The sequence below is a fragment of the Ammodytes marinus genome, assembly GCF_949987685.1.
Source record: "Ammodytes marinus genome assembly, chromosome: 20".
Lineage (NCBI taxonomy): Eukaryota > Metazoa > Chordata > Actinopteri > Uranoscopiformes > Ammodytidae > Ammodytes > Ammodytes marinus.
Window position 1 is genome coordinate 2,876,940 of NC_137224.1, and position 12,716 is coordinate 2,889,655.

Below are 12,716 nucleotides of genomic sequence, written 5' to 3' on the forward strand. Positions count from 1 at the left end.
TCAGCGGGTGTAATAGCCATAATAGTCCACATCACTACCGCTGTCTTTCTCGCACACTTCTCCACTGCGCGGTGGGGGTGGCGGCGAATTTTCCGTGCTTGACGTATACGGCGACACCCTCCTTTTCTTGTTATTGTCCCCCACCATCCCCCCTTCAAACAGGCCCGAATCCACCGAAGTAGTGGCCGATTTCACGGAGGGAGGTTCTAGCCAATGGTCGCCCTGCTCTCCTGAACCCACTTCTACAGTAGAGTTTTTGGGTTTTTCTTGAAGCAATGGCGGCTGCAAAGATTCCAGTAACGTCGGTGGGTGGAGCCTAGGGTTGCCAGGCGACGTGGAGGAAGATGAAGATGACGAAGACGTTGAAACGGGTCTAAACCAGCCCAGACTGGGTTTGCTCTGGTGGGTGAGGTACTGAGGGGTCGGTCGGCTGGTCGTCCAACCCGCCGGCGTGGCTCCCGAAACGGACACGCTCGTGGAAGCGAAGGGGTGGTCCTGGTAGTAGCTGAGAGCATGGTGAGCGGACGTCTGCAAGGGGAAAGGCTTGTAAAACCCATTCCCGGAGAAGTCGCCATCGTAGGAGGACGTGAATTCGAGCCGATTTGGGGCCACGCCTTGATACCAGTGGCTGTGTGGGGTAGGCCCGGGGCTGGACGATAGAGAGGGGTCTTTATGGTGGTGCTGTTGGCCCACCATGTTGGCTATGGGCTCACGGAAGAAGCGGGTTTGGTTCAAGGGGCTCATGTATTGATCGGAGAGGTAACCCTGAGCGTAGCAGCTACCGGGCAGCAGGCCGTTCTCTGAAGGGGAGGGGGTGAGGCGGTCGCCATCCGGAGGAGCGTACACACTAGAGAGAGAGATAAGATGTACAGTAAATAAGTTATTATTCTTGTCCATATCATTTAATATAGTATTATAGACATCTGTATGTAATGTTATATATGTACATACTGTTCTGAATGTTCTCTTTTGGTATTATTTGTATTATTTGTAATATTGTAATGCTTTGGCAACACTGATTGAGAAGAGAGGGAGATGGAGAAAGAGAGAAAAAAAGAGGGGGGGGACAGAGAGAGAGGGAGAGGTAGAGAGAGGGAGAGGGAGAGAGAGAAACATAGAGAGAGGAGTGTTAGAAGAGTGACAGAAGAGAGAGAGAGAGAGAGAGAGAGAGAGAGAGAGAGAGAGAAACCGAGATATAAGGGAAGGGAAAGAGGGAGAGAAGAGTGTGAGAAGAGAGAGAGAGATGGAGAGAGAGAGAGAGAAAAGGTGTTATTTCCTGCCCCAAACCTCAAACTCTATCTATCGAGCAGCTCCCAGCCCGTCACACCCTAGAGCTGCAGCGTGCTAAAGCAGCGCAGCTAAAAGCATCTTGTACAATATTGACAGAGACATATGAGCACATTTGAGGACATTTAGGTTTATACATACTGTTTTATATTGTACAAAAAAAATTCCTTTGCACTACGTAGTATTTAGAATGTAACTAATGTACATATTGTGTAGGTTATGTTTATCTTATTCTTTCAAAGGTTTTTTTATTAAATCACAAAGTATCCAACAGCTGCAATACAATGGATTATTAATTTTTTCCCCTTTTTTTCCCTCCCGAACATATCCCACCCATATCCCACCCAATCACAAACAGTCCTGCATTAAGAAATCAACACACAAAGCAATACACAAAGCAATGTTTATCTTATTCTACACTCTATATATTTTTAACTTTTTTTTATCGTTCCTATTGCACTGTGGGCCAGTGATAGACGCTATACAATAAAAAACTTTGACTTGGACTTTCGATTTGACAAGCAATAATCCAGATTCACAGATTTTTTTATCATTGTTGATTTTGTTTTTTAACTATGCCCTGTAAGGTGACCTTGGGTGCTTTGAAAGGCGCCCTCAAATAAAATGAATTATTATTATTATTATTATTACTGTTTGTGGTGAGCAAATGCAAGGTTCAAATAAACAATAAGATAAGTCGATTGATTTATCCCGAAATAGGAAATTCTTTTGCCAGGTAGTAGTTTCATAACAAAAAAAATTATCAAAAAATACCAAATAAGTAAAATTTCAAATAATACAAAGTGTTATAAAGAACAATGTGTGAAGGACAGGCAACAGTAAGACACAATGCCTCATAGAAAGAATCGATAGCATTGATAGCGTTATACCATTTTATTACATGGCACTTTGAGAATCCTGTAAATGTCCTGTAATGTAAATCACAGCATTCTACAGGTCTGTTATTTCCAGCAAGACAGACCGCTGTCAAGGGTATAATGACCGTTGCTAAGGATCTATGTCATAGTTTTGATGGATAGACGTCTACTCGTTCAGAAAACAATGGAATACTTTTTCAACATGACTTTGCATGTATCAGGAGAGCAGGGAACACAGGAGTCATGGTTAATGTCCGACAGGAATCCAGTCAAGACGACGTGAGTATGTTTGGCCGCATATTGACAGTTAGACAGTAACTTCAGGCTGCAGCCCGCAATGTAAATGTAAATGCCCATTTCTAGGAAACATCCTGAATTAATGGGAAATGTGTAAATTTGAGTGATAAATCATTTTAGCTCCCTTCGAGGGGAGCAAATGTAAAAAGTGGCTCAGATTACCCCGTTCTCCCCTACATACATTTTTTTTTATTTATTTTTTTTATATATTTTTTGGGCATTTTTATGCTTTATCGATAGTGAAGAGACAGAGTTGAAATGGGGCAGAGAGGGGAGTGACATGCAGAGAACGACTGCGGGCTGGAATCGAACCCGGGTCCGCTGCTGGCCGAGGCCCATGGGGGGGACGCCCTACCAACTGAGCTAAGGGCGCCCCTCATACATACAGTTTTGAATTAAAATTTAACAAGATTACTTACGTGTCGTAATTGTCACGGAAACCTTTAGCGAAGGGGTTATGGTCTATTTTCAGCTGCGTGATCTGTGTGGGGAATAGGAGGAGGGCAGAGGAGAGAGAGAGAGAGTGAGAGAGCGACCTCACAACACACACAAGAGAGAGAGAAGGAGTGAGAGAGACCTCAAAACACACACAAGAGAGAGAGAGTCGAGGCCACTGACTAATAATTAATAAGGATTTATGTGCAATTTATTTAGCTGTTGTTGGAAAGAGTTCATAGAAGGGGCACAGAAAAGCAAGCACGTGCACGTACGCACGCAATACACACACGCATGCTCACACACACACACATAAGTACGCACGCACGCACGCACACTGACACACACCCTTATAATACATACACAACACGCACGCACGCACGCACACACACACACTCACTATTAATGAATAAGAATTTAATTGAAATTGACTGTCATGTTGTCGGAAAGAGTTCATCTTGGGGCACACACACACACACACACACACACACACACACACACACACACACACACACACACACACACACACACACACACACACACACACACACACACACACACACACACACACACACACACACACACACACACGCCCCTGCTGCTGTGTTGACTTACCGTAGAGGAATTCAGTGACTAGACATAGTGCATAATGCCATCTGTTCTACAGTGAGGGTTAGGGGTTATATATAAACTTATTAAAACATAACATCAGAACATATTTAATATATGAATATAAATACACAGCAAGTGAATCTAGTTTTGGAGTACACACACACACACACACACACACACACACACACACACACAGTTCAAAACAGTCACTCTTACACAAAGTATCTGAACAGCTGTTAAAGACATTTGGCGCATAGCGGGAAGGACAGAGAGAGAGACACACACGGGTCAGATGAGGTGACGTGACTCTTTGAACTTAGCTACTGTAGACACACACACACACACACACACGCACGCACACACACACACACACACACACACACACACACAGGCACATTCATACAGTACACACACACACACACACACACACACACACACACACACACACACACACACATACACTTATAGTAAGGTCGTAGGAATGTAAACCAGTGTGTGTGAATTTTTGATGCGTGCATGCATAAAGCAAAGCCTGGGTCTATCTCAGACACGCTGTGATATGAATCATTGAACTCTAGACCTCGTTTTAAAAGGTCTTTCTAGAAGTCAGAGAAGCTGCTGTTGTGATGCAACAATGTCTTCTCATGCTTTATTGATAGTGCAGAGACAGAGGTGAAATGGGGCAGAGAGGGGAGTGACATGCAGAGAACGACCGCGGGCTGGAATCGAACCCGGGTCCGCTGCTGGGCCCGGCCCATGGGGGGGACGTCCTACCAACTGAGCTAAGGGCGCCCCTGTACATTGATTTAAAGAGAGTATGAGGAACTCTAAACTAAATGTTTCTTAAACAGTCTAACTTTTCCTCTGATGTTCATATGTAACGAGACCATCAGTGAAAACAACATTATTATTATATCGTTATTATTAATGCCTTTGCTCAGGTCTGAATCCCCGCCAACTAAATAACATTTCACTTTGCTTCAACATGGTCATATCTTTATGTTTTAGTGTTACACTTGATAACATACAAAAGCTATTATAACCTTTTTATTTATACAGGTAAATCCCATTGAGACCGAAGACTCTTTTACAAGGGAGACCTGTTTTCCTTTCCCACGTTACCATTCACACACACATTCATACACCGATAGCAGGCTAACTATCGACATTCACACGAGGCAAGGTGGGTGAAGTGTCTTGCCCAAGGACACAACAACTATGACACAGGTGGCAGGGCGGGGATCGAACCTCCAACCCTTTGATCATCAGCCGACCCGCTCTACCAACTGAGCCACAGTCGCCCCATTATTGCCTATAAAACCACATCCCAGTGATGTAACTCACGTCTGCGTTCTGATAGGCTGTGACAGCGATGAACTGCGTCTCGGGGAAGATGAAGGTCTGAGCTTTAGCGGAGAGGAAAGCGTCTTCTGTCCCGTCCTCCTTCACCTCCACCAGGTGCAGACGAGGCTGGTACTTATGGAGAGACTGCAGCACGATCATCTGGGGAAGGGGACACAAGGCAAAAGCAAAGATGTTGAGTAAAAATTATGTTGAGTAAATAATAAAGACACATGTAAAGAATAGATATTCTGTGATAATGTGATGCCATTCATTTTGATTTTGCATCTGGGATGACCTGGAATAGTTTACTACCCTATTCGACGATTCGATGGAAGGAGCGCGATTCGATCTCAATCTCACAGTCGAATAGAGTCACAAAATGTGGTAAACTATGGGCAAGATTCGACCAATCAGATTCAAATTCTTAGTCAGGGACACCCCTATTTATTTGTGTACATTTAAGAAAATAAAAGACATTTTCAAAGCATTAGTTTAAGACACCCTTCATAGGATGCCTGGGTCAATAAAGTGTGTCAGTCACTAATGGAAGTACTGTAGTGAAGATATAATAGTTAGACAGACAGATGGACAGAAACACACACACACACACACACACACACACACACACACACACACACACACACACACACACACACACACACACACACACACACACACACACACACACACACACACACACACACACACACACACACACACACACACACACACAGCAGCCAGCCTACCTGTCCCACATTATTGGTGCTGCCCTTGTTGTTGGTGAGCTTGAGTTTGCTGAAAGACACTTCCTGTCTCATCCAGTGGGCGCCGGTGTTGGGAGAGTCGGGGTGCATGTACATCCGGTTGCCTAGGAGAAAATCATGAGCAACATTTTTGAGGTTTTAGACAGTGTTTCTTATGCTATCATGTAATAAAGGAAACTATACCAAAATCAGTATTATTTACACTTTGGGACAAGCATAATTCTGGCATATTATTACCCATATCTGCAAACGTGTATTCAAATGATATAGATGCAAAACAGTAATGCAATCAGAGTGCAATTCGAGACATAGTAAGCTTGAACGCAATCCTCTATTTTTATAATTTTTAAAGTTATTTGTGAAATATATAATTTGATCACAAAAAATTCAACATAAAATATCGGCTGGAGATTCTGTTGTTGTTACTGCCAATATCTGCAGCAAAAAAAAATTGCTTTTCATTTGGTCGATTCATTTCGATAAGTGATTGTTGTATAAAAAATACTTTGCCATGATATTTCACGAATTTATTTTTTGTTCGTTAAAAAGAACAATGTTTTTTCTGCTTAGGGTACACTATTGTTTTCATTCCTTTCATAATTTGCTTCATTGTTATTGCGGAATACAATCTCCGCCATGTTTTTTCACAGCGTTACCACCGTGACCTGCTAACCTCCTTCTAGAGAACACCACATCAGTGCGATATTAAGTCTAATTGACTGAAGTTGTTACACCACAATTTCCACAACTATGGCACTTCAACAGTTCAACAGTCACCTTTACACACCATCGGGCACAAGTGTTAAAACACCTTGTAGTGTTTCTCTCTATCTATATAATTGTGGTTCGTCTATCATCAAACACGCACGCATTCACGGACACACACACACACACACACACACACACACACACACACACACACACACACACAATGTCGTCTTGCTTGACTTAGTATTGTTTCAAAGGTGTGAACAGAAATAACTAATGATCGAATAGAGGCAGAGAGCACACGAATGGGAGTGAAAACCAAATCCATGGTATTTTTAATTTTTTCATAAACTGTAAATAAAGATAGGATGCATGACTCAATGTGCATCACATTTATCTTGTCAATGAAGCCAATCAACTCCTCATAAATAGCATATACAATTCTTGGTTGAGCAATGATACTGTGTTTGGGGAGAAACATGAAGGGAGGTGCATTTGGTGCCCAAAAAATGAAATAAAAAATAAAATTCTAATATTTCTGGACACTACAGGCATTTCAAACACATACTATACCTAGATTTTCTGTTCAAAGTCCAAATTAACATGGAGAGCCGTGTCCGTGCCCTTACTGTAAAGAAGAGTTCCTTCATGATATTCTAGTCCTTCAAGGTGGTCTTCTAAGAAGCTTTGAGGGAGTCACTGGGCAGTGAAAGTCTGCACAGTATTCCCAAGTTTTGTCAACTTCTCATGAGCCAAGAAAATCAGCTCTGATATGGATATAGAATGATAGAACAGTTGATTTGTTTGAAGAAATAGACCTACCAGACCTTTTCTAACTCGTAAAGAAAATCCAGAATCACAAACATTATAAAAACAAGGTTCTCTTTAGACAGCAGCAAAGATTGGGTTGATTCTAAAATTTGAGAGTTTAAAAAAATCAAATAACAATTAATTATTTGTCGTAGCATAAAACATCTGTGGTGAGAAAATCAAGCACAGTGATACGTTGTAGATAGGAACAGGTTTATTTTCAATCAATAAGCAAGAATCTCCGCGGAGAGGCCACTAATACAATCACATGTAAGTATGTTGCAAGAGTGAGCCCCGTTTCGTTGAAGAGAGGGATATTTAAGCACATTGCTTCTCGACAGGCAGACAGAGTAATTGTGCATAAGTTAACCATAGGCGTGGCTGTCCGAGTGGTCTGTTGGGTCACTCACATTTGAGGGATCTACATTTCAGTTTTTAGAGTTACAAACAACATGCAATATATCCAATTACACTTATAAGTCTATATAAAACAATGGTTAAGTAAGCATTACAATATCTGAGTCCAGAGATATATCATATGCAAAATCTGCTACCAAACATCATAAAGAGGTGAATTCCTGTAACACAACAATGTTCTTTAATCCATCTCAATCTCTCTAAAACTGCATACACGATTACACACACTACATTTTGAAATAATGTACAATTAGTTAATTAATTTCTCCATATGCATAAATGATCCGCCCTGACCCATTTTTGTACAACTTAAATTGGGTTGGTTTCTTTGAATTTTATGGATTTTTTACTTGGAAAATATGTAAGCATTATGTAATGTATTAAAATGGACTGCACAGCCGCTGCAATCAAAATCAAATGAAAGTGATAGTCAATAAATGTTGGGTGAATTTAAGAGTTAGGGATAGAACGACTCCAAAATGAAATAAATTAATAGATTCTTAAGCTTGTGAACCTGTACAGCGTTGTAACCAATCTACCTTTTCACACATTTCACACACACACACACACACACACACACACACACACACACACACACACACACACACACACACACACACACACACACACACACGTAAACACACACACACACACACACACACACACACACACACGTAAACTCTCTATATTGTTTTTTTCCCACTCCCTCGCAAGCACGAAGCAAAAGCAACATCAAAATGTCCACAGAAACCTCCTCGACTACTTGTTTATCGTGATGCACAGTTTGGTTTCCTCATGCGAGCGCTTGGTTTGCTACAGTGGAGCTATAAGCTAACCACTTCCTCCACATCTCACATGTCGCATGAGAGAGAACGAGCTGAGAGAAAGAAGCTGTTTACTTTACTTTAGACTTTGATTGACCAAACTCATCAGCTGGTGTTTATTTCTAACATTTGTGTTCTTGTGAGAATTTGCAGTTCAAAACCACAAAGAGGAGATTTGAGTATGTAATTTTTTGTCCGTTATTTATTGCTACTGAGGGTTAGTTACAATTTGGAGAAAACTGTAATGTTTGGTTGAAATATTTGGTGAAGAATTGATACACACTTTGTGCAATTTTGCATGTTGGTGGCTCAAAATTAGCAGGAACAGGTACTTTCAAATTTCCGTCCTAGGTTATGTGATGTTAATGAACTGCACTGTGCATGCAGTTTAATCCACACATTTTGCAGGAGTGCCAGATCTAAAATGTCTTACTAGCTTTACACACTATATGATATTATATTTGAGTTAAGGCACTAGTTAGTTTTCATCACTGATTTTAGTTGTTCAGTCAAATGCAATGATCATGAAGAGAAGCAGCAATAGAAAAATAAATAAATATACTGTAGTAATACATGTGTTTGGTTTGTATAATATGTTGTATTATGTATAACATATTGCACGTAACACATATCGCCCAGCTTTAGTTTTATTAGTTAATAAATAGTTTTGGTTTTTACTAGGTGTTGTGATTTGAACCTTACCTGGCATGTTGCCCTCTGCCTTGCCACACTGGACCCACTTTCCCCCCTGGTACCTCCAGTGGTGCTGGTCGGCCAGAACCACGTCCACATAGACGTTATAATGAGCTGACGGGTCCAGGACGCTCACGTTAAAACTCAGGAAGGGGAACATCCGCCTAGGGAAACACACAGGGAAACATAAGGTTAAGCATTGACTTGAATTGATGATTTGACGTTTCTTAATGTATTCAAGCTGCAAAGAATAAATGTTGTTTATATAGCAAATTTTTGCAAGCCTTGAATTATTATGATTATTTCCCCCCATGATTTATTTATTGAATGACAGTTAAATACACTTTTTGGACGTATCATTTTTTTAAATTTTTTTTATTAAACAATACCAGACTTCCCGCTGACATGGGGCTAACACAGACACACACTTAAACACACACAGATTCAGAGCAACCAGCACAAGACGGTTGCATATAAAATGTATGCACAATAATAAATAAATGGAAATACCTTGAATTTAACAAACTATTTGCATGTAATTCAATCAATGTTGGCAGTTGTTAAATGTGTTACTACTCGTACAAATTAATAAAAATAGATATTTAATAGATGCACTAAAAATGTAAATAGACGAGAGAGAAAGCTGGGAATTCTTCATTGAAATGTGATAATTGCCTGGAGAAATAATGCTCAAAGTGTCTGTGCATTCTTTGTGATATAAGAAGCATGTACGACTACTACCAAGAGATTTTGACCTACTGAGCTTGTGCAGTGTATAAATATAGAGTTTTCTTTACTATAACATAAAGCATTATTGATGAACAAAGGGAGTTTACTTTGCCTTGAAGGGCTGAGGGCACACTTACACTTATTTAACTATGCAAAGGCCAAGTGATCTATGGTGTTTAAATGTACATGCAAATGACGACATGGCTTAAAACTTGGCTAGTAAAACACTGGGCTACATTGTGCACGGTTGTCCTCATGTGTAAAACATGTCAGGAGAAGTAACTGTCAAAAAGAGACAGAGGAATAACTCCCTAACCCCCAAACAAATGCATATTTCTAAGAAAAAAGTCAAGGATAGCAAAATGAAGTTATATCAAGTGACATACATTATAATAATTTCCTTTTAAAGCATGTCTTAACATTTTAAGCCCTTTACATTATTTGATTTATAGAATAAAAAAAAGGCTGTATCCAAAATCTATTCTGTAAAAACTGTTGCCCCTAATATGTTTTAAAAATGAAATAAAGATTTTAACTCTTTATATTATATGTTTTTTTTTAAAGAGATGCAAATTCACACATAATTATGCAAAATTTGCACATTTATTCAAACATTTCTGAATATATATATTTTTTTAATATCAGCAATTAACTGGCAATCTCATGATGGTATCTATAATGTTTCCCCTGCAGTGTCTATTCTTAAGCATAACAATGTATTGGCATATAAGTAAGGCCGTTTTAATGTAGGCATAGTGTATACTGTAGTAGTAATGGCTGAGAGGTGAATGGGACAGCTGACATGGGGATGGGGATGGGGGCGTCAGGGGCGGGCTAGGTGAATTTTTAATGTTACACTGTTAATAAAAGATGTCCCAGAAGCTGCTGGTGTTGCACACACACACACACACGCACACGCACGCACGCACGCACACACACACACACACACACACACACACACACACACACACACACACACACACACACACACACACACACACACACACACCGGCTGTAGTCTGTTAACAGTGAGACGGGGTAACAGGGAGGTCAGGACGTCCCAAGGCTCCACAGCCACGAAACGGAGAGGAAGAAAAGACATGAAGAGGAAGTATAAGATATGGACACTGAATACACACAAGACACAACCACAAACATGACAAGTAGATAGACACTGGTTCTTGTGGGTGAGTGAGTGAGTGAGTGAGTGAGTGAGTGAGTGAGTGAGTTAGTCTACAGTGGCATATTTCATGTGTACACTCAATATTTAGAGTGTATGTTGTGGTGATTGAGAATAGTGTACATAATACAGATTAAAACAGCTGTAAACACATAAATGCATGAACGCTCTCATTTTCATTGTCAGTTCATTCACAAAGGCACATTTTTGTGAGAATCATTATTTTGTTATTAAACTTAATCTTGTGTCTTAAACTATAGGTTTTGTAGTAATGCTGGGTTTGTCATGTATGTTCCTTTACTTTACGATCAAGGTATAGTAACAATAGTTATGTGTCCATGGTAAAAGATTGTCCCTGTAGTGCAAATCTATACAGAAAAAAAGGAAGAAAAAAAGTCATTTTCAGAAACGCCCTCTTCTTTCATTTCTAAAAACCTTTTAGTCGTGGGAGAAACCGACAGATAAGATCTGATGACTACAGTATTAGATCATCACTTTAAACCTGCAGTGTGTAGAATTTTGGGTTTTATTTCCTAGCAGATTTTGTAGAAAGTAATTATAACATCCATAAGTACATTTAATTTAGTGCATAATAGCTGAAAAAAATGTTTGAATAATTATTTTTTCCCTTAGAAAGGGTCTCATATATGTCCATATTTCTGCATATCTTTGACCAAGGCCTAGTGCCGCCATCTTGAAAGTGTCATAGTTGGAATGTCATCAGGTGCATTGTTTAAAATTTAGAATTGTTCTTGTCCTTGAAGGCCACTGTAGCTTCTGTTATTATTCGAAAGGGTTGGGGTTACCCAGGGAGCGTTGCATTCTAGAACTTTCTAGAAATTACTTGATGATGTCATATTACACACTGCACCTTTAAATACATTGAAACACACAAGTGCTCTTGGTCAATAAAAATGCATTAAACTTCTAAGTATAGTCCAGTCTGATACATGTGAATCAGTCCCACTCCACTTGTAACTGTTTTAAATTGTTCTGCTTCATTCAATTGATCTGAATGTTCTATTTGCTGTTGTCTCTTTGTAAGATTGTTGTGTATTTGTATTGTATATTGTGTATCTGTAATTGACTCTGTAAAAGAGGGTCATCACCGCTCAATTGATCTTTCAAGGTTAAATAAAGGAAAATAAATTTAATTAATGTATTGCAGGTCAAATAAAGAAAAATCCTACGTGTTGGAAGCCGCAGTCGCTAGTTTAGGCAAACTAAATGCATCTCATTTAAATTCAGTGTGATCTCCCTCTAGCAGTTTGGGCATTTAGTGGTGTGAAAACCAGGTGAAGTGCGTAAAGAGATGATGTGTTCCAGGCTATAATGTTAGCAGGCTAGTGGGGGACACCTAGAGGGACAGTCTGTGTGTGTGTGTGTGTGCGTGTGTGTGTGTGTGTGTGTGTGTGTGTGTGTGTGTGTGTGTGTGTGTGTGTGTGTGTGTGTGTGTGTGTGTGTGTGTGTGTGTGTGTGTGTGTGAGTGAGTGTACATGCATGTGTTTGTACTCCAAAAAAGGGCCAATTAAAAATAAATGTACCTTACACAAAAATCACAATGCAAAATGAATGTAGTTGAATTACCAGCAAGCTACTGCAAAATGTAGTTGAACTACCAGTTTAATAACACGTAGTTCAGAACTCCACAACACTGGTCTGTCTAGCAGCTGTAAACCTGATTTGAATCCCTTCGGTGTTGAAACAAAACCATATATTTGTGTGTCTGTCAACTGTG

At 40.0% G+C, this 12,716-nt stretch overlaps 1 protein-coding gene across 1 annotated transcript in view; it reads right to left on the bottom strand.

Moving 5' to 3' along the window:
• tbx21 (T-box transcription factor 21) overlaps positions 1 to 12,716 on the bottom strand; it is a gene marked incomplete at both ends in the record, with an annotated part of 25,460 nt that continues 12,744 nt past the window's right edge. The window contains 5 exons of the mRNA XM_080049619.1: positions 1 to 847; positions 2,882 to 2,943; positions 4,854 to 5,012; positions 5,600 to 5,721; positions 9,079 to 9,233. Coding sequence (XP_079905745.1) covers positions 1 to 847; positions 2,882 to 2,943; positions 4,854 to 5,012; positions 5,600 to 5,721; positions 9,079 to 9,233 — 1,345 coding nt within the window. The remainder of the gene's footprint in view (positions 848 to 2,881; positions 2,944 to 4,853; positions 5,013 to 5,599; positions 5,722 to 9,078; positions 9,234 to 12,716) is intronic.